At 50.5% G+C, this 20,426-nt stretch overlaps 8 protein-coding genes across 8 annotated transcripts; 4 read left to right on the forward strand and 4 right to left on the reverse strand.

Annotated features, from left to right (window-relative positions):
* Positions 1-3,706: 3,706 nt before the first annotated feature.
* On the forward strand, positions 3,707-7,859 carry BDW70DRAFT_161769 (uncharacterized protein; the record flags this gene model as incomplete). Its single annotated transcript, XM_073741029.1, has 4 exons — positions 3,707-4,677; positions 4,734-5,949; positions 6,432-7,382; positions 7,614-7,859. 4 exons carry the CDS (start codon positions 3,707-3,709, stop codon positions 7,857-7,859), a joined length of 3,384 nt encoding a protein of 1,127 aa, XP_073594127.1.
* Positions 7,860-8,127: 268 nt separating this feature from the next.
* Positions 8,128-9,300, forward strand: BDW70DRAFT_161770 (class I SAM-dependent methyltransferase; the record flags this gene model as incomplete). The annotated part of the gene is made up of 2 exons (XM_073741030.1): positions 8,128-8,958; positions 9,028-9,300. The coding sequence occupies 2 exons, from the start codon at positions 8,128-8,130 to the stop codon at positions 9,298-9,300; spliced, it is 1,104 nt and encodes a 367-aa protein (XP_073594128.1).
* Positions 9,301-9,452: 152 nt separating this feature from the next.
* Positions 9,453-10,662, forward strand: BDW70DRAFT_161771 (ketoreductase domain-containing protein; the record flags this gene model as incomplete). The annotated part of the gene is made up of 3 exons (XM_073741031.1): positions 9,453-9,749; positions 9,807-10,014; positions 10,067-10,662. The coding sequence occupies 3 exons, from the start codon at positions 9,453-9,455 to the stop codon at positions 10,660-10,662; spliced, it is 1,101 nt and encodes a 366-aa protein (XP_073594129.1).
* Positions 10,663-12,366: 1,704 nt separating this feature from the next.
* On the reverse strand, positions 12,367-13,177 carry BDW70DRAFT_140066 (PaaI family thioesterase). Its single transcript, XM_073737529.1, has one exon. It carries the CDS (start codon positions 13,139-13,141, stop codon positions 12,419-12,421), a length of 723 nt encoding a protein of 240 aa, XP_073594130.1. The 5' UTR covers positions 13,142-13,177; the 3' UTR covers positions 12,367-12,418.
* On the reverse strand, positions 13,177-14,664 carry BDW70DRAFT_140067 (putative short-chain dehydrogenase). The gene is made up of 4 exons (XM_073737530.1): positions 14,020-14,664; positions 13,772-13,961; positions 13,599-13,712; positions 13,177-13,524 (listed from the first exon to the last, which is right to left on the reverse strand). The coding sequence occupies exons 1-4, from the start codon at positions 14,557-14,559 to the stop codon at positions 13,382-13,384; spliced, it is 987 nt and encodes a 328-aa protein (XP_073594131.1). The 5' UTR covers positions 14,560-14,664; the 3' UTR covers positions 13,177-13,381.
* A 337-nt stretch (positions 14,665-15,001) lies between these two features.
* On the reverse strand, positions 15,002-16,404 carry BDW70DRAFT_84802 (SIR2 family NAD-dependent protein deacylase). The gene is made up of 2 exons (XM_073745019.1): positions 15,927-16,404; positions 15,002-15,867 (listed from the first exon to the last, which is right to left on the reverse strand). Exons 1-2 carry the CDS (start codon positions 16,240-16,242, stop codon positions 15,221-15,223), a joined length of 963 nt encoding a protein of 320 aa, XP_073594132.1. The 5' UTR covers positions 16,243-16,404; the 3' UTR covers positions 15,002-15,220.
* A 338-nt stretch (positions 16,405-16,742) lies between these two features.
* BDW70DRAFT_140070 (pyridoxamine 5'-phosphate oxidase family protein) lies at positions 16,743-17,979 on the reverse strand. Its single transcript, XM_073737531.1, has 2 exons — positions 17,608-17,979; positions 16,743-17,556 (listed from the first exon to the last, which is right to left on the reverse strand). The coding sequence occupies exons 1-2, from the start codon at positions 17,669-17,671 to the stop codon at positions 16,820-16,822; spliced, it is 801 nt and encodes a 266-aa protein (XP_073594133.1). The 5' UTR covers positions 17,672-17,979; the 3' UTR covers positions 16,743-16,819.
* Positions 17,980-18,178: 199 nt separating this feature from the next.
* BDW70DRAFT_140073 (aminopeptidase P family protein) lies at positions 18,179-20,324 on the forward strand. Its single transcript, XM_073737532.1, has 11 exons — positions 18,179-18,392; positions 18,454-18,618; positions 18,666-18,698; positions 18,749-18,876; positions 18,933-19,325; positions 19,381-19,424; positions 19,473-19,506; positions 19,553-19,774; positions 19,827-19,945; positions 19,991-20,117; positions 20,185-20,324. The coding sequence occupies exons 1-11, from the start codon at positions 18,191-18,193 to the stop codon at positions 20,212-20,214; spliced, it is 1,497 nt and encodes a 498-aa protein (XP_073594134.1). The 5' UTR covers positions 18,179-18,190; the 3' UTR covers positions 20,215-20,324.
* Positions 20,325-20,426: the final 102 nt, after the last annotated feature.

Genomic DNA, 20,426 nt, shown 5'->3' on the forward strand with positions numbered 1-20,426 from the left:
CATGAAGACTGATTGCATGAAGGTTTTCGCTACCATAGCGACGCTCAATCTCGTTGGCCAAGTAGATGGCGGCTTTCTTAGGTTGGGCATAAGCCAAGTGATGTTCATAACCGCCTTTTTTTTAAGATGGTAGTTGTCGGTTGGGCTCAAAGTGCAGGCTCGGTGAGTAGATATCGTCACCATCACCATTCGAGAAGCATAGGTAGCGGATGCGCTTGCCAAAAAGGCTGGCTTGAGGAGCTGAAAGAGAAACAAATAACTGAGATAGTTGACTGCAAAATGTAACTCAAAGCCATGCATGGTGATTTATCGCTCTGGGGTTCCAATATACCCGCGTTGCATATAAGGATACTCGCCTAATTCTGGGAAAGGGTTAGAATGGTCGTCGCATCTGCTTAAACACTCTCCAGAGAGGCATTGTCCATTGGTAAAGGCGGCACGCGACCGGGTTCTAGGATGCTGGATAAGGATATGCGAGCCCTGTCCAGGTCGCGCACTGCGAAAAAAGAGTTGCGCCCGTGGCGGAGAGTGTTCGGGCGTTCTCAAGGCCGATGCCAGCTGTGGTTGGTAATGAGCATGACCATCTCCTCAAACGACCCTGAAGGCCTTTATCTTGAATGATCTGGAAAGGCGTGGGGTGTGCGTCGCCGGGGCCCTTGGGTTTGGCGTGAGCATCGAAGTAGCAACCTAGGGTATACGGTCAAGGACGAAGCGGGTGAAAGCAAGTGAGGTCACTCTTCATACCTAGCCATCATGGGGCAGCATTCATAATAAGCTCGGAGAGAACTCTACCGTTGATAGAACAAATTAAATAAGGGAAGTCTGCAAAATGGACCTGTAATTTCGGGATAAGGCTCGCTGGCCCTTAGGGAGAACTCCAGAACAGAAGGCACGCTTCTACGTTCCGTCGGCTCACTGCCTCGACCTGGCAATGGTCAGTTACCCCGTTCTCGGGAAGGACCATAATACCTCAGACAACAGCTCCTTAAAACCATCTCCATCTGCCTACGGAAACAGGGAAGATTCCCGACTGGACAGAAAGTGATAATGTTGAGCTTCGGACAACGGTGGCTCAGTAGCGCCCGAAGCAGGCGTGCAACATTAGAGTAATGATATTGTCGGTACAGATGGTGTACACAGTGTAACCCGTTCGCATATGTGGTCCATTGCTGACCGTCTCCGGCCTGGCCGGGCATACCACAAAGAGAAATGACATGCATAGAATCAACATAAATTGCCTGTTACACAGCCCTAATTAATGCTTCCTCGCAATCCTGCGGCCTCGGTTTGATCTTTTCCCAGAGGTTACAAGTATGGGCCAAGCTGCATGGCAACTTACTCTGCGCCAAAAAAGGGAGAAAGAGAAGTCAAATCAAATTCAAGGATATATGGGAAAACCGCTTGGTTTTCTCTTCTAACATATTAAAAGGAGGATATCTCTATTTTCGAACCTGCGGCCGCATTGTTTACATCTGCGTCAGCAAAGCGGATACTGTTAACCCTGAGCCCCCAACGTCAAGTATCCTAAGGCTGACTGACTGGTTGTTAACTAATGACTCTAAACTTGGCGCGAGAGCAAGTATGAGAAGTCGAAAGTAGCTGCCCTGGCAATAATTGCATTGCGCAAGCTCAGTCATACCTCAGATGCATCAGGAGGCGCACTTGACAGTCTATTCCAAGAGTATGCATATTTAGCACAAAAAGAGGCGTCTTCAGCTCGCTGAGGCCGTGTCAAGAGTACTTGCGGCGGCTGGGCGAATGCGCTAATTGCATAACCTTGCTTTATGGCCTTTATGGCAAGCAATTTTTGCCACCCATTGTAGCAATGAGCTCGAGATATGGCGCTCAATGACAGGGGCGTATTTCCTGCTCATTTCAGACGGGCTAGAAGGCCCCGACGACTATTTGGTTGAACAATCAAGAAATTCCCAGCTGGCGATGGTTCCGTGAACCTAACGAGGCATCCTGATTCCCAGAATCCCCAGAGTAGGCCGGCAGGCTGAATCCATATTTCTGGCTCTCACACTCGTCTTTCTCGTCTGGATCTTCCAACAATTCCCCAGCAAAGCCATTCTCCCAAAGCCGCCCACCTCCATCGCGGCGCAGTTCTCTCTCCTGGCCGACAGTGGGTTGGTAAGCCAGATACGCGAGCAGAATGTGTGATCAACGGGCGGAACTCAAGCGGTGGAAATCTTTCGCGGCACTGGGCTGGTGGCCGACATCGTCCTCGGAGGTTGAAGGGAGAAACGGGTGAAGATGGGGCATTGATGTCGGGCCAGGATTTCAGTTACAAAGCTGGAGAGTGACTCCCCAGGACTCATTGATGCCACCAGCGCGGTCGAGGTCGGCTTCCTCGTCGGCCTCGTTGGATCTAGAGTCGACTCCTTTGGGCTTGGCAGAGCCGTCCAGGTCTCGACGTTCTGTTGACCGTGTATCCGAGACTTAGCCGGTAGCTACGATGGAAACCTCTTTTTTATACTACAACGCATGACAACACTTTAATGGACAGCAATTATATTACCTAAACAACCTACTATATCCCAGGGGAAAAAGAAATTGTAACAAGATAACAAGGGTTGAGTTCCCATCCTCATCCAAACTGTCGATCTAAAACCATGTCAATTATCTATTATGCGTGAATACATTAAAGTAAAAAATAGAAAGGAAACTAAAACACAAAAATGTGGAAACTCATTGTCCCATAACCAGCCCCGCAGCCCTCTCTACCAACAACGTCCGCCCCTTAAGCCACCACACCAACCAGCTAAACATCTTCATCCCACCCATCTGTCCCGTCCCCTCAGATTCACCAATCGTAATCCCAATCATGGGCTTCTCCGACGGTGCGTAGTTCGTCACACCACTGGCATTTCCAGCTAGCACCGCATCCAGGTTCTGAACGAGCTGTTTCACCATAACAGGTCAAGATAGGTATTGCAGCGGCGGTGTTCACCAAGAGATACCTATTGGCCATGTGACGGTTGGCCAAGTTGGCACGACAACGTCACCTGATTGTGATTATATTAGATTGCCTGCAGACAACTATTAACAGTTGCATTAATATACATATACTTTTCTGTCTAACAGGGTCCTTAGGGAAAAGAACCATCTGGTCGTGATTAAAAGCGAGGATTTAGGGCAGATTTGACACTGCCCAGCTCGAGCATACAGTCAAGCAGATCTAAGAGACCGTGGCTTCGACTCAGGTATACTGCTGAAAGATACTCCTAATGCACCGTGCAAAGTGTAGGAGTAGCTCAATATTTCGCACATATGCTATGCCTGCTAACCCATCAGTTTTATAACTATATTCAATGTTTGAACTGTAGTAATTAAGATAGCTAAGTTATAAAAAAAAAAAAAAGTAAAGCTAAGAACACAACGAGCCCTGAGTGTGTTGGTACCTTGAAAGGTAATAATAAGTGGGCGAAAAGGACTAGAAGTGAGATTTATAAAATCCAAGACACTGCTATGTTTTCTAGAGCTGGAGACTGAATAAGGGCTTTTTGCTCTTTCTACAACAGCAATCCCTAGTAAGTGAGCCAATGACTCTGTATTCGGCTTTCACAGGCATTTCTTAGCGAGAAAAGTCGTCCAATCACTACCTGTCAGCAAGTCATCCTTCCCCTTCCATTGATTTCTCTCTTGTTGCCCCTCTTCGGCAAGATATCCTTGCTTCCAAGGACGCAATTAGATACTAGGTACTATGGACAACCTCCTTCCCCTGAGCAACCCCCATCGCCACCTCGAGATCCCATTCTTTGACCATGAGGTCTACGACAATCTCGGCTTCTTCACCTACCCCGACCGTCGAGGCTGGGACCCCTACCACCTCCGGGAAGGGAATTACGGCCAGCGATCGTCCATCGAGGCAGCGTCGTTCGCCCAGGCATGGCTGTTCTTCGGGACAATAAGCGAAGTTACGAGCTTTCCAGTGCGAGGAACGAACTTTATTCGCGTTTCCGATCCTGGCGGCCGGCTGCTTGTCACAGCTCAGCGTCTGCATTTTTATCTAGATATTTGGCGCGCGAGAGCAACGAGCCCTACTAGAAGCGCCACTCAGAAGAGAACAACACGCGAGCGAGCAAAGATATGTCTCCAGTTCATGATAAAGTGGACAGTATCTGCTTTCCTGGTCCCAGAGCATCCGGAGGTCGCCGTTTCAATAGAGATCCTCCTCGTCATCCTCGTCGACACTTTCAAGGAGCTCTACGGCCCCGAAGCCTGGAACGTCCCGTCAGCTTTTGCAAATCCTGTAGAAGACCGCGATCTGCAGCCAGGCATGAATCAGCATGTGAATGGGTACCTTTCGGCTCGCATGGTGACGCAGGGCTGGTGTCCGCATCGGGTTAGGAGTTTTGCGGAAGTCGTTCCTTCCGATGCCCTGTATACACTGAGTTTAATGGGTACCAGGGATTTGCTTAACGGTCACGACAGGTGTAAACCAGATGCCTGTGTTGGAAACTATGTTGATGAGAGGACATATAATAAGACGCCGCGGCATGTGAAACAGGGCTGTGACTGCAGTTTTGTGAGGGCAGATGTCGAGAAGGCAATAGCTGTAATCGAGCAAGGCCAGATACCCCTTGCCACGGCCGTCATGGATTCAGAGAAGGAGTTCAGTCTGGAAATAACGCCTTATAAGCCGGGGATGACCTACATTGCCATATCCCATGTGTAGGTTGCTCTCTGCCTAGACTACCTAGCTATAGGGATACTTACTGACAGCACAGATGGACCCATGGCCTCGGTAACCCAGACGAGAACGCTCTTCGAAGGTGCCAGCTCCGGGAGCTCGTCAAGCTTCTCAAGCGTACGCACGAAGACCAGGACCTCGGAGATACCGGCACAGATCCTAAGAATATCTATTTCTGGATCGACACTCTCTGCCTGCCTCTCCGTCCTTCCCACAGCCGTAAAGCAGGCATCAAGCAAATGCGCCACTGCTATGAAGCTGCAGCTGCTGTCCTCGTCCTAGATAAGCACCTCCGCCGTTCGACAATCTACACCCCCAGCATAACCACCGAACTACTCCTCCAGGTCGCGATTTCTGACTGGCGATTCCGCGTCTGGACCCTCCAGGAAGCAATCTTTGCAAAGAAACTCATCTTTCAGTTCCTTGACGGGCCAGTCGACGCGGAAGAGCTTATTCTTCGACACGTTTCCAGCCCTGCGTTCGATAAGTTCAACCACGTCAACTTGTTCCTCATGCTACATCTACTCCCCGCTTTGGGGTTCGATACGCTCGCATTGAACGATGGGATTATCCGCGTACGACATACCTCGTTGTTAAGCCTCTTCTTTTCCTTACAAGGCCGCGCAATCAGTAAACCAGAGGATGAGCCGCTCTGTGCGGCGAGTCTCCTAGGGCAGGACAATGTCCTCAGTGAGATACTACATTGCCCCAAGGAGGACAGGATGAAGGAATTTTGGCGCGCGCAGGGTCGCATTCCAGCGTGGGTGGTGTTCATCGATGGACCCAAGATAGATGAAACTGGGTATAGATGGGCGCCTTCGACACTTAGGTATAAGTTTCAATCAGTGGGAGGGACACTAGGGACGCCGGTTGAGAGTGACGTTCTTGCCCAGTTTGAACCGGATATCCCAGGGTTACGGATTACCAGACCGGGATTCCTCCTGTTGAAGCAGGAAGAGGACAGTAAAGCTCCCGTGGGGGCGATAGGCCATGCGTTCAGTATTAGGGATGATCGGGGGCATCGGTACGATGTCGCGAGATCAACTGATAAGTTCAACCCGGAATTGCCTGAGTTGGGAGGAGATATCGCTGTTATTGTTTCAGGGTGGCCGAAGCCAAAGGGTCATCATCCCCAGGTCCTTGTTGTTTCAGTCACGAGGCAGGCTTGGGATCAGGTTCAAACCCCCAATTTGATTCGTGGCAGGATCGTGTGCAGGGGAATCATCATAGTCGAGGAGACATTTCCTCTGGAAGTATTTGCGGCTGATTCTATCGTGTCTTGCAATGCGAGGAGGGTAGAGGAAAACCAGAGTTGGTTACTCGAATGAATATCATAGTATGGTATATTTGTCACAAAGCTGGTCCATCGCACATAGCCCTTTGCAAGGGTTATGGTGTAGACCGTCTCTGAAATCCACCAGGAGTGGCAGACGCACGCTTTCTAGTGATGAGCAGATATCAGGTAGGGTAACCCCCAACACTACGCCATGACAACCCTGCACCTCAAAAGCAAAAGATTATACAAGCCAAGTGTATACTGGTGCTCGCACGGCCCACTGTCTGCTCAATGTCTCAGGTGTAGGTGTGTCTGTGGGCATCCCCAAAATGTATTGAAACAGAACAGTCAGATAGTCAGTCCTGGATTAACTAGATCAAGCTCCTATTCTATCCTTGCAAATGTGAGAGGAGCTTTTGGTGAGTTCAGTTTAGACTGTCACTGACACCGGTCCAACAGGAAGGGCGGCGTGCTAACACAGGCGACTTTGTCTATCTGGACCCCGTCGTCTACGAGGAGCAGGATGCCCTGTGCGAAGCCCCCTGCGTGCTGATCTTCCCCCCTAGCCAGCTCCCCTCGCCGACGACTATTGACCCAGGAGAGTACACTACGTCGCTTCTCTACTGCAGCACGACCGAGACCGTCGAGGACGGCCAAGTAGTGACCGTGTTCGTGACGCGGACGACTACTACCACCCTTGACCTGCCCGCCTTCACGACCGACGAGATCTCGTACTCCAACGTCAACATCAGTCGGGACCAAGAAGCCAGCTCGCTTTGGGTTGGGGTCAGTATCAATGACCCCGTCTCGGTGACCCTGGACGACGGCGAGGGCGGCTCGACCACGCGTGTGCTCACCCTTCCCTCATGGCCAGCTGTTACCAGGGGGCCGCCGTCTCGTGGTGGCGGCCCGAATATGGTCAGGCCGGTACTATTTTCACAAGCCGTAGCACACGCACTTGATGAGGGCGACTCTCCGCCAGATTTTGTCATTGAAGTTGGTCCACATCCAGCTCTTAAAGGTCCAGTGCAACAGAATATTGCGGAATTCATCCCGGCGGCATCAAATGTAACCTCTCTTGCGCCGTGCATCCGCGGCTCGAGCAGTTTCGCCTCTCTAAGCAATGTAATTGGAAGTCTATGGGAGACTCTAGGAGCTGGAGCGATTGACATCACAAGATACCTCCGTCTATTCGGCTTGGGACAGGCAAAGTTCGTCAAAGACCTTCCCACCTACCCATTCGATCACAGCAGATCCTGCCTTGATCAATCTCGCATGATCAAGAATCACCTTCACAAGCGTAGTGTGCCCATCCCCTTCTCGGGAGCTTGGAACCGGAGAGTGCCGATGGAGAGTGGCGCTGGCGGCATTACATCCGGCAGAAGGACCTTGACTGGCTCGACGGACACTGTATACAAGCACAACCCGTGTTCCCTGCAACTGGGTGTATTGTCATGGCGCTGCAGGCTGCATCCTCGCTTAGCAGCAGGTCCATTCAATCCATACAATTGGCGATGTCGTTATCCACCAGGCTATCACCCTACCAGAAAATGAAGCAGAGGGGGTAGAGACCCTGTTCAGATTCAACAAAACGGAGACCATTGACGAGATGGCTTCTGGGACCTTTCACATACACGCCAGTACAGGGAACGCGTTCCAACTCCGTACGTCCGGGCAAATGATTATTTCCTGGGAGCGCCGGACCCCGACCTTTTGCCACCGTCTAGTGGGTCAGGCAGTGCTGGTATGAGCGCCGTTGATGTCGACGAGCTGTATGCGTTTTTGGCCAAAGTAGGATACGGATATAGCGGCGTCTTCCGCGGCATCCGCTCGTTGTATCGGCGGAAGGACGCCTCTCATGGTGAGGTACAAGACATCCTTTCCTGATGGTAAGCCATGCCGTTTTCTGCTGCACCCTGCACTCCTCGATTGCACTTTGCCAGACAATGCTTCGCGCTATCGGAGTTCCCGATGATGGCGAGCTCTACACCTTGGGCGTGCCCACTCGCATCAAGTCAGTGATAGTGAATTCTGGCTTGTGCAGAAACGCAACCGGAGAAACATTCCTCTCCAACGCCAACGTGACCAGATCGATGCAGACGGCATATCTTGGGATGTGAGTTTGTTCACGCACAATATTGAGGGTATAGTCTGAATGGAGGGCGTTGAGATTTCCCCCCTCGTCCAGCCACCAACAGAGCAGCTGGTTTTCTCCAAGCTCGCATGGGGTCCATTGAACCCAGGGCACGGGTCCTTTGCAGATCCTGTCGACTTTTCCACCCATGCACTGACCATGGAACATATTGCACTGCTATATATAAAGCTGGTCAACTCCCAACTCACCGACGACGAACGACGCAACCTGGCTCAAGGCCGGTATCGCTCCCGGCTGGCAGCCTGGATTGACCGGACACTGACCAAGACCTCGGCGGGAGATAATCCAATTCTGCACAAGGACTGGATGGACGGGACCCAGGCGGACCTGGACACTTTGTTAGCAGGGGTGTCCGGTTCCATCATGACTGAGATTGCCAATGTGGTGGGGACAACGCTGGGACGCTTCTTCCGCGCCGAAGCCTCTATTCTAGAGGAAGTGCGCAAAAACGACGTCCTCACCCGGTTCTACAGACACGATGTAGAGACCGAGATGATGAACGAGCGGCTGGGACGTATCGTGGGCCAGTTGGCGTTCAGATACCCTCGCATGAAGATCCTGGAGATCGGTGCAGGCACGGGTTCGATAACGAATTCAATTCTAGAGAATATCGGGCGCTCATATCACTCGTATACATTCACTGATATCTCAGTGGGGTTCTTTGAGGAGGCTCGCTCTGCATTTGCCGCACATGAAGATCGGTTTCTCTTTGCGCCCTTGAATGTGAAGATTGATCCTGCTCACCAAAACTTCGAAGCACATAGCTACGACCTGATCGTTGCGGCCAACTGCCTGCATGCCACGCGGTCAATGGTCGAGACCATGGCGCATGTCCGCAGCTTGCTCTAGCCGGGCGGATACCTAGTGATGCTGGAAATCACCAACCTCGATGCCATCCAGACCACCTTCCTAATGGGTGGGTTCGAAGGCTGGTGGGCTGGCGAGAAAGATGGGCGCATCTGGGGTCCAATGCTGGACGTTCCGACTTGGGGACAGCTTCTGCGTGGCTCGGGCTTCGGCGGTATTGATTTACGTGTCGGCCTTGGGGACCTAACACTGTACCTGTATGAAGTCCTTGTCGCGCAAGCGGTAAATGATCAGGTCAATCTACTTCGTGAGCCACTGTCGGGCAGACAGAAACACACGCGCAGCAGCAGTGGGGAGACCTCTTGATTCTGGGTGGTTCAACGGCGAAGACTTCAGCGCTTGTAGAAAAGCTCGGCCAGATGCTGTAGGCTCGCTTTCATCGAGTTCTCGTCGCACCGACCCTCGAGTCTCTCTCCCTGGCCGGTTGCTCTCAGCTACCCGTATTATGCCTTACCGACATGGATAGCCCATGCTTCCGAGACCTCACCGAACAGCGTCTCCAGGCCCTCCAGAAGCTGATCTCGGTCACCAACAGACTGCTTTGGGTCACTGCTGGACGCGAGAGTGACTGCCTCGACCTAGGTTTGACCAAGGGCTGGCTGAGGTCTCTCGCGTATGAGCGCAGAGAATCCCTACATCAGTACCTGAATGTTGAGGATGCAGACGCTGTCACTGCAGAGCTCCTTGCCACAACACTGATGCGCCTCGTCTATACAGAAAGTGGCAACGACCACATGCTGTCAGAACTCGTGCATGTAACGGAACATAAAATGTATTTATGAAGTGGAAGGATGGATATCTGTCGTCTGCAGTACGAGAATGAGATGAACCAGCGCTACCTCTCGGCGCGGCAATGGGTGTCGAAAGAGGTGAGAGTGACGGACGAGATATCGGTTATCATTGCCCATGCAAGTCCTCCGTTTGTCTTAAGCATGCGCACAATTTTAATGTGGTTTATAGGGATCACGCAGACCGTGAATCCGTCATCAGCATCTACCGCACCATCCAGCAGCAGCCGTGGTAAACGTAGCCCTCGTCCTCAAAGATCGTCTTTTTGAAGAGATGACTGTAGATGTAATGCAGTCGACCTTTGCGGCCAAAGTCCAAGGAAGCATACTGCTGGACGAACTCTCTGGCCCCGACGTCGATCTTGATTTCTTTATCCTCTTCGGCTCCATCACAGGCGTCGCCGGCAACTTCAAACAAACCGCTTACTCGCCGGCGACAGGGTATCAATCCTCACTAGTCCACGCTCGTCGCGCCCGTGGCCTCGTCGGGAGCATCATCCGTCCAGGTCTCATCAGCGGCGTTGGCTACATCACTCGGAAGGGAAGCCGGTGGGTTCAACATGTCTGCAAGACAACAGGCTCTCTCCTTCTCTCCGAGCGAGATCTTGATAAGCTCTTCGCAGAGGCAATCTTTGCTGGACGGCCTCAGCGCGACACGGACTCTGAGATAATTATCGGGTTACCGCTCATCGATCCTGAACAGCATCCGGATATCTTCTGGTACTCCAATCCGCTGACCTGGGATTTTATTGATTACAGCATCAAATCCACATCACAACTAGGATGTGCCTTGCACTCGCGAGGTACACTCAAAGCAGCCCTCCAGTCCGATTCAATCTCCTCTATCGAGGCATTACGCCGATCATCTCAGAAGCCCTGATCGCCAAGGTCCGTAGCAAGTTCAGCGTATCGGCTAATACGACAGTCAGCCCCGCGACGCAACTCACAGACTTAGGAATCGACTCACTTGTAGCGGTCGACATCAGGACATGGTTTGCAACGGAGTTGGCGGTGGATATGCCTCTGCTTCAAACCTGGGTGGAGCGTCGATCGAAGAATTGACAGCTACAGCTGTGGCTAAGCTTCCGGCCAGTGTGCTTCCGCGAGTCCGAGTGTTGAGGGATGCAGATGCGCAATGATTCGCTTTTCCATTATAAGGTGATGGAAAATGTAGTTCTGAGAATACGAAAACATAAATCAAACGGTGGAATTTTTGATAGAGAGGGTGGAGATGAATAGTTTCTAACATGGACGGACTGGTGGTAAAGACGCTGGCTTCTTGTTCTTCTCACCAGGAATCAGTAATATCATGATATAAAGGGCATTTCTAACCATAGTGTGTCGTGTAATTCCAATCCTATCATTCAGTGACGGGTGTAGACCTGATTGACGATGATGCTGTTCTGGGAATTGTATAAACATTCATCGAGTCTCTACTTCGACATCAGGAAGCCGTTGAGTGCCAACCAAACCAAACTGCAGATAGGTCAGTTGGATACTTTGTAATAATATATTGCTCTATTGGGTATAAGGTTTGTTGCGTTTTTGAGTGGCTCAATGGCGTAGCTGCATAAACATGCCAATATGCTTTGAGTGCTCTGAGTCTAGAACTCCATATAATCAGGAGCCACACTGCTTCCTCACATCTTAAGATTTACCAGAGGCATAGCTTACAATTCATGTTTTAGTATACTGCAGGTCATGCTGAACCCCAGTTCAAGTTGGTATCCTACAGGGATTACCTGTACAAATTCTATTCTTCGCCTATACCAGAGACCCCTTTTGCCCCAGGTTAATATGAAAGCCTAGTAGAGATACCCAAGAAGAATTTAAGCAGACCTGCAAGCCCGCTAGAAATGATTTCGGCTGTTAATTAAAGAAAATACACTGAATTTGCAGGCAATTGGAACTAGTAGCCCAAGTCCTGTTTGAGCAAGGGGCTATGAGCCAGGTCCCATGTCATCATGAAAATAGATCTTGTACATTTTTGCCACAAGAGGTAACCATGTCTAGAAGACTATCTGCCCAGGTTAAATTAGACAATGATATCATACTAAAACTAGTCAGATAGGTATGAACTGTTCCATCCCATTGGCCTACTACTCCCGTTAACAAACTATTTGATAAGCAAAGTCTGGATTAAACCCAAAGTTTTATTTAACCCGAGGTCTTGCCCCTTTCCAAGCAAGCAATTTCCAGAATTCCCGAAGCAAGGTTATTCAAAGCCAATGCAGGACAAGCAAATGCCGGAGTCAAAGTGGAAAGCCGTTACAGAAGCAGAACTAGAGTAGCTGCTGATCATGTTCGACGGGCAAACTAGTAGGAGAGCAAGGGCCAGAGACTCAATACAGCCGGAATCTGGAGCTCAACCTTTAGCAAATCTCTCTGTTGCTGTCGACCGCAGCAGAGCTGTTGCATGACTAGTCCTTGGCCTAGTCCTTGGCCTATACCGGGGCCAGGCCAGAGACAGCGCCTGAACCAGCATTAGCGCCATGAGGTATAGCAAATGACAACCCTAGGTGTAATCAATTAGGGAACGAGAAATATAGTGCGATTGTCTTATGTTGGTTGTAAGGCGCCTCCCGCCGTGGTTGCATGAAGATATCGTACCTTGTTACTAGTATCTATCAGGGCCATTAAAGCCTACTCTTCCCAGCCCCTCTAGGCAAAATATAAAGACACTCCGCCTCGGCCAGAACCTTCCCATCCTCGCCCTTGATATCTCCCACGATCTTCCACTTTCTCTCCTCTTCAGCCTCCACAATCCTACCCGAAACCACCACCGTCCCCGGCGTCATCACCGGCCTAATAAACCTGGTATTCAAATACGCCGTGACCGGCCCCTCCATACCCGGCTTTCCGCCAGCCCGATTCATACTCAGTATTAGTCCCATGAACTCGTCCAACAATGTCGCTACGATGCCGCCATGCAGAATCCCCGGGTAGCCATTGAGATCAGAACCGAGGGTGCAAAAGATGCGGACTTCGTTCGTCGGTATGGCGTTCCGGTATAGAGGCGTAGCATTTGATGGCGAACGGCGGTATTGGAAGAGGCATGAGGAGATGGTAGAGCGGGAGTTGAGCGTTGTAGAGAAGAGGCTGTCTTCTGTGCTGGCTTTAAACTTTCGAGAGGGGATTGGGTGGGTAATGAAGGTGGGTTCGTTCAAAAGGTCGGATATCCAAGGTATTGATCGGAAGTGAGAGGTATCGTCTGCCATTCTCATGCGAATTGATGGAATGCGAATGGTTTGTCGTCGCCTGGCACAAGTTGGCGATGTGAGAACTGGGGTAAATAAGCTCGCGCTCTGGGGAGCCGAGGCACCATGGGCAGTGGGCACCCACTCCGATCTTCTCCGCATCTTTTCTTTTCTCTATCTACTTTTCTCCATCTACCAATATCGTATATAATTCAATGGGCGTTTCTGTCTCGCAGACCACGAAGTGAAAATATCGATCTCCGGATTTTGGTTTCTGAATGCACGTCTGCAAGACTTTCCCGTATTCCCCCGCCAAGAACCCAGCTTCTACCACTATGAGCATAGGCAAAAGCTGCTACATACTCCATTTCATACTCTAGGTAGAATTGGGTTCAGTCACCGCTAATAGTTGAACTCCTGCCCAACCAACTTCTCGCTCAACTTCCACAGTCTCTCAGCTTCCACCTTGTCCGTACCCCATGGCTTGACCGTGTCCGTCCAAGGGTCAGCTACGTGGCAGTCCTGCAGATATGCCCCGTTACGTCCTATCAACGAGGAGCTCGTCAGCACAACACCATATCCGGTTTAAAATCCGGTTTCTTTGAAGGGCAATATTTACCTTTCAGACCAGGGTCAAATGCAGCATATACCGTCGTCGCAGCTCCTTGCTGATTCGTCTTCACGCTGAAATCGCGCCAGCCCTCTGCATTTCCGAGCATCCTGTCAAGGGCCTCTATCGTACCGGTCAGCAATCGCACGCCAGTAGAACCCCATGTTACTTGTGATGCGTACTCAATGCAGCAAAATCTTCATCCATATTGTCAAGTCCAACTGAAAGGGAAGTACTAATGATGACACCGGGGTGCAGGCTAAAAGCCAGAAGCCCCCTGGATCCTAGTTTCTCCGCCAACGAGACAGCCATCAGCATATTAGCGGTCTTGGATTGTCCGTACGCAAGCCATTTGTTATAGGTCTCTCCTTCCTATACTGGTTGTAAGCATCTATTTGCCCCATTGTGCTCGGAGTAGCAGGATTCCTACCTGAAAATTATAATCCGCCCACCTGATTGGACTTAATCTATGCCCATCACTACTAACATTAACAACCCGCGGCGATTCCGACTTCAGAATCTTTCCAATGATTAGATTCGTGAAGAGGAAGTGTCCGAGATGGTTTGTCGCAAATTGGCTCTCGACGCCCTCTGGGCTGAGAGCGAACTTCGTGCCCATGATGCCTGCATTGTTGACGAGTACGTCAATTCGCGGGACATCTTCCCAGCTAGCCAACTCCTTCGCAGCTTCTCGTACACTCGCTAGAGAGCCCAAATCAAGATGCAGCAAGCGTACTTTGACATCCGGCTGCGCTTGGGCAATTGCACCGGCCGTTTGCTGCAGCTTTGTCATGCTGCGTCCGGCGAGGATGATTAGGACTGGCAGGCCGCGCGCAATTGATTCCACGAACGTCGCGCCAATGCTGGCTGGTGAGGGTCCCGTTGTGAGGACCACTTTCCCTTTGATATCGGCAGACAGATGGTCCGCAAGCTCGGAAGCTGTTGTGGTTGCGTCGTACGATGTTGCCATATTTCTTGGTTGCCGGCTCAGCGGTTCTTTAATGGTTACTGCTCTCTTGTATTGTGTGAGGAATAACGCCGATTGAGGTGCCTAATAAAGACGGACTGGAAATCAATTTTTTGATTGCGTTATCATATGGTATACCGTTCGGTTCCCGCTGCTATTTATGCTATAGCCTCGTTCTGAGCTGACATCACCACCAGGCCGCTATTGCTGACCGTCAGCGTTAGCTGCGCCTTATCTCCGACTTGATCTGTTTCGTCGAAGAGGAAAAAAAAACAAAAAAAAAAAAAAAAAAATTTCAAGATTTGAGTGCGAAATCTCCTTGAAGCTTTGACGGCAGAAGAAGAGCTGTCGTGGAGGAGCTGGAAAATCCGCACTGCTTCTCTCCACGACGTACTCCAGACAACGCTGTGCGTTGTCAATGGACTTACCCACCTACGTTAGAGCCCTTAAAGCTATGCCGTAGATGCGCCAGTATAAGCACATACAATCTAAGCTGTATACTTTCTGCTGTGTTGATCTCTCCAGCTCAAGTTCCCAGTTCGCCCGGGTCCTTCCGGATGCGGGTGTTCCTTCATAGTATCCTCATGCCAGGTAAGTAGTGCGCGCCATTCCTAACTTTGCTGTCGTTCAATCCAACGTACCAACACTTAGTACGGTAGCATTACTAGACTTCCCCAGTGACGCTTTTCAGGATTTCCGGCACAATAACTCCTGCATCTCCTTGGAAGAACCAATCCTTTGACGTAAACGTTCCCTTACCCATGTCATTAGGGTCCATATTAACGACAGCTACCCTCGCCCCTTTGGCTCTCGCCTGCTCAGCATACCCGGCCGCAGGCCAAACCCTCGAGCTTGTTCCAATGACAAGCATCAGGTCGATTTTTCCCTCATTCATCCAATTGTCCACAAGGTCTAACGTTCGTACGGGTAGCGACTCGCCGAACCAGACAACGCCTGGTCGCAGTAGACCCTCTTTGCATTCTGGACAGTGTGGGAGAGCGTCGCGGCTCACGGGTTTGAGCGGGATGCGTGCGTCGGAGATATCTAGTTCCGTTTCTCCTTCATTTTCTGGTTCTTGTTGTTGTTTCAAGGCGTTGGCTAATGACTCTGACGCCTTCTCGCCGGATTTGTCGTCTGTGGACGGTCGCGGTTCCGGAATGTTCTTCGGTATCGCAAGTGCGGGGACAATCGGGTCCGTAAAGTCGTTCTCACGGACATATTTGCAGTAGAAGGATGTGCATTTAACCGTAAAAAGGTTCCCATGTAGAAGGTGAAGTTGTTCAGGAGGATGATTCGCTCGTTGCGACAGCCCTAATTCAGCAGAAGCCCATTAGCAAACTCACAATTGTCGAGTATCGAGACAGTCATACCATCAACATTTTGACTCAACGTGATGAACTCTCTCATTTTCCTTGCTAGCTCTGCAAGGGCATAATGCGCTTTATTTGGCTTGGCCTTCAGTGCCATATGTCGCCTATAACTGTAAAATTGCCAAACCAGGTCCGGGTTCGCCTCGAAGGCCTCCGGAGTTGCTAGCTCCGTTGCATCGTAAGAGCGCCAGAGCCCGCCGGCGCCGCGGAATGTGGGGAGGCCAGAGGAAGCGGAGAGACCGGCTCCCAGCAGGGCCATTATCCGTTTGCTTCCTTTGAGGTATTCTTGAAAGGATTTGATGTCGTTAGAGACCATGGTGAGCAGAAAACAGGGTGAGTAGGTGGTGAGGTAGTGCGGGGTGTTGGGGGACTAGGTATCGATGTTTGGCTGGAAGGACGGGATCTTTATATATCAAGGTTCGCTTGGGTGCCTTCAAGAGGTTGAGGCTCGGTCTGCAGTGAGTTTGGTAAGGTTACAGATGTGAAGTTGAAATAATGGTGGATGTTAAGACGCGTGAGAAGGCCTGCTATGACGCGGGGTTGGGTACTGCGGAGTCGTCTAGCAGGATCAAGAACGCCTCCACTTTTCATGCCAAAATGCACTTCCGAAGTATATCATGGCGGTAATATAACGTTAACTGTGCTTGTATTACTATTAGGTTATGTCGTAATACCTTAGGTGTAATTCAACTCGATGTGGCTAGTATTTCTACCATATTTGGGCCATTCGAAAAAGAACACTTAAATATATATTCATGTAGAGGACGATTCCGGGCCAGATAAGCCAGATAAGGCAGAAAGCAAACCAAGAAAGGCCCTAGCTCCAGAAAGCCTTGACATTAGAGCGTACTTAAAAGTTTTGTGAAGATACGAAAATTCCCTACGTTTATTTCTTAATGCTGTTCCTCCTTCGGAAGAGTAATGCCCACCGCAGATGTCGCATAATCACGGTTCTTCTCGTTCATTTTGACAACATACGAGGTGACGTATTCCGGAACCTCTTCCACCTTATTAGAATCACTGGGTATCGGTTCACCAAATGTTTCGTAAACGGGAACTACGCCTGTCCAGACACGCTCAGTGACTTCTGCGTTGTCTGTATCCTTCCTCTCATCGGAAACACCACCATCACGGACCTTGCCACTGCCATCCACGACTCGGACCTTCAATATTACAGTCGAGGACATTTCAGCCTTGTCGGGTGGGATACGAGAGTGCTTCCAACGGTCCGGAAGCACAGAGTTGGTTATGAGTTCCATTGCCCACAGTTTTTCAGCTTCATCCGTCACAAGCTTTGCGTAGCCGTGGAGGATGGCAGATCGGTAGTTGTAGCTGTGGGAGTTCGGAGTGAGCGACAAGACTAATCCGTCCACTTTGCTTGCAGCGACACAAATGGGCAGCCCTTCACCCTCGGAGGCGCGTGCCAGGTTCATAATGCGTGAGCTGACATAGCCATGAAGATAGCAGTCCAGAGGCTCGTCGATACTAGCGGAAGGATAGTCGAATGATGCCATCTGCCCTATCATGGGTAAAATGGCGGGAAACGGGTCAGAAGGCCCAGGATTAAAGGAGACATGGAGGACCTGGCTGGAGTTTATGATGGAGTGGATTGCGCCGAGATCATAGGTTGCTAAGAACTCTTAGAGATCGAACTGGTTATATCTGGATATGCTGATTTCACCTCTGTGCTTGTAGCGGTTGACCGTGTTCGAGTCCCGCTTGGAATAGACCAATGTCCTGCCCATCGTTTGAGAAGAATTATGATCCTTTAGGTTTCTGACTGGCAGCCTTGGGAATAGAGGGAGTTACTTATATAACCGGGATTCAACCTTGAGGATGAAGGAAGGATTCCAATGAGTCACTAATTCCATTGATATGGCGTGCGTTATATTCTGCTGGCGGGTAACCTCATTTTAGAGGCTACTGTATGCAGTTACCAATCTAACATCTTCGGACCTGAGGGAAAGATCCTATAGGTCTCTGGAAGCGACGAGCTCAACTATTGAAACGGGAGAAAGTCCATCCGAGAGGCTTGTCCAGGTGCATTGGTAGATCATGATTGGGTTTTGTGACTTTGGGGGAGAGAGATGATTGCAACAAGGTGCCGATTATTGGTTAACGGCGCCGACGGTCATCAATACTGAGACCTGCTGAGGCACAAGCTTTCGAAGGCGGTCAGCCAGAGACGGCTGCCGCAGGCTGCGATAACCAATTCTGACATCTTGTCCGATAACAACAATCCGAAGCGTACTAAAACGACCACCATGGTGGCATGCAGATCGCTTGTGCGCCAATGGCCTCGCTATCTTCGTCACACTTTTTCGCTGAGAGCGCTCTCAAGGTTGAGTCAACCGAGGGTTCAAACTCAATTTGTACGCCGCGGATACGCTTCCATTTCGGCCGCAGAGCTTAAGTTCGGACAACCGCTGCACGAGACACACCCGCATTTGCTGGACCCTGGAGAGTGTATGTGCTTTAATCCCTCTTGGGCTCTCTTGCATCTGGGATGATAATTGAGATTGAGTAGTAACGCCAGGAATCACCGCGCTCGAGTATGCCCATCGCCGTTCACGACTCGCAAACAAACTCCCTAAACATGCCATCGCTGTCCTGGCGGCCGCAGAGGTGACCTATCGAGCTCCGGGAATCTTCAACGTATTTCGCCAGGACTCCAACTTCTTCTACCTCACTGGTTAGCATTGCTGCGAACATAAGCGGGATGTTTGGCTAATGGCTCAGGTTTCAACGAGCCGGATGCACTGGCCATTATTAGTATGTACTCTAGAGAGGCCGCGTGGCGACAAATAGCTGATAGGATACAGTAAATGATGGCTCGGGTGACAACCATCTCTTCCACCTCTATTGTAGGGAGAAGGATGCAAAGGCTGAATTATGGGATGGAGCCCGCTCGGGAATACAGGCCGCAATGGATGTCTTCAATGCCGATGAGGTGAGGCAGACCATCTATCACAAAGTTACAGCCTTGATACTAACTGTGATTTGTAGTCGGGCGATATTGAACGTATCAGCGATATCCTCCCCAAAGTTCTCGCCGACGCGACGGAAATCTACACGGATATCCCAGCCTTCAATCCCGGACGATCGTCATTGCACCGCTTTCTATACGGCCCTACCGGCACATCGGAGAAGCTCAAGAAGCTGGTTGATTACGGCAAGGTTAAGCCGCTGCGCCCCATCCTCAATGAAATGAGAGCGTTCAAAAGTGAAGAGGAGGTTGTACAGCTGCGGCGAGTCGGCCAGGCATCTGGACGGGCATTCACCGAGGCCATGAGGCACTCGTTCACAGGAGAAAAGGATCTATCATCATTCCTGGAATATAACTTCAAGCTCAATGGCTGTGATGGCAGTGCTTTTGTTCCCGTTGTTGCCGGTGGCTCGGTAGGTTTATTCCCCGATTCCCCGAAGAGGGAAGATGATATACTAACAAAGATAGAATGCTCTGAGTATTCACTATACGAAGAATGATGACATTTTCAAGTAAGAGTAATGAGCGTGGTTGTTAGGGTGCCTACTGACTCATCAAAGGGACGGAGATATGGTCCTTGTTGACGGTGGCGGTGTATGTATCCTTGGGTTCAAAACTTGGATTTTGCTAATTGCTGCAGGAAATGGGCACTTATATTTCAGACATTACCCGGACGTGGCCAGTAAACGGCAAGTTCTCGGATCCGCAGCGCGACCTCTATAATGCGGTGTTGAACGTGCATCGCAGCTGCATCTCCCTTTGCAGGGAGAGTGCTGGCCTCTCGCTTGACCGCTTACATGGTATCGCTGAAAATGGGCTGAAAGATCAATTGTCACAGTTGGGCTTTGATCTCTCCGGAGATGTATGTCAACCGTATGTAATGTGGCTGGACCGTCGGCACTGACCGCAACCAGGCATTGAGGACTCTTTTTCCACACCACTTGGGACACTACATCGGATTAGATGTCCACGACTGTGCCGGGTATTCTAGGGGCTATGACCTTAAGGCCGGTCAATGTATCACCATTGAGCCGTGAGTATCCGTACTGTACCCTCGATCCATGCTTACCAATACCAGGGGCATCTATGTTCCGGACGATGACCGATGGCCGGCCAGATTCCGAGGCATCGGCATTCGCATTGAGGATAGCGTTTGTGTCGGCGATGACAATCCTATTGTATTAACTACGGAAGCAGTGAAAGAGGTAAGTCCTCTGATGGCGACCGTGTACTTAAATCGCTTTGAAGGTGCTAACATGGTGCAACTCCCAGGTGGACGACATTGAGGCACTCCGCGATTAGACTAAAAATGACAGGGAAGCATTAGATAGATACCCATTGTATAATTGTACTATAGGACGACGAGCGTTGGATGTTGATCTTTTTTTGGGTTGAGCTAGTAATATTGCCTCAAGTCGGTACACAGGAGATAGGTTGCTCCCTCGTAGATTTTCAAACTGGCGCAGAAAACGCGACTAAGCAGCAGCATCGGACCACCCACCCTTGCAAAAATC

Source organism: Aspergillus foveolatus (genome assembly GCF_047715535.1).
Source record: "Aspergillus foveolatus strain CBS 279.81 unplaced genomic scaffold BDW70scaffold_40, whole genome shotgun sequence".
NCBI classification, from domain to species: Eukaryota; Fungi; Ascomycota; class Eurotiomycetes; order Eurotiales; family Aspergillaceae; genus Aspergillus; species Aspergillus foveolatus.

Coding starts and splice junctions, on each gene's coding strand:
- BDW70DRAFT_140070 (XM_073737531.1), bottom strand. CDS start 17,671: ATGGGCAGGACATTGGTCTATTCCAAGCGGGACTCGAACACGGTCAAC. Junction 17,557..17,607: donor CAACCGCTACAAGCACAGAG/GTGAAATCAGCA, acceptor AAGAGTTCTTAG/CAACCTATGATCTCGGCGCA.
- BDW70DRAFT_140073 (XM_073737532.1), top strand. CDS start 18,191: ATGGTGGCATGCAGATCGCTTGTGCGCCAATGGCCTCGCTATCTTCGT. Junction 18,393..18,453: donor TTTGCTGGACCCTGGAGAGT/GTATGTGCTTTA, acceptor GAGATTGAGTAG/TAACGCCAGGAATCACCGCG. Junction 18,699..18,748: donor GGATGCACTGGCCATTATTA/GTATGTACTCTA, acceptor GATAGGATACAG/TAAATGATGGCTCGGGTGAC.
- BDW70DRAFT_84802 (XM_073745019.1), bottom strand. CDS start 16,242: ATGGTCTCTAACGACATCAAATCCTTTCAAGAATACCTCAAAGGAAGC. Junction 15,868..15,926: donor GTTGAGTCAAAATGTTGATG/GTATGACTGTCT, acceptor CTGCTGAATTAG/GGCTGTCGCAACGAGCGAAT.
- BDW70DRAFT_140067 (XM_073737530.1), bottom strand. CDS start 14,559: ATGGCAACATCGTACGACGCAACCACAACAGCTTCCGAGCTTGCGGAC. Junction 13,962..14,019: donor GGGCGGATTATAATTTTCAG/GTAGGAATCCTG, acceptor CAACCAGTATAG/GAAGGAGAGACCTATAACAA. Junction 13,525..13,598: donor ATTTGACCCTGGTCTGAAAG/GTAAATATTGCC, acceptor CCTCGTTGATAG/GACGTAACGGGGCATATCTG.
- BDW70DRAFT_140066 (XM_073737529.1), bottom strand. CDS start 13,141: ATGCGGAGAAGATCGGAGTGGGTGCCCACTGCCCATGGTGCCTCGGCT.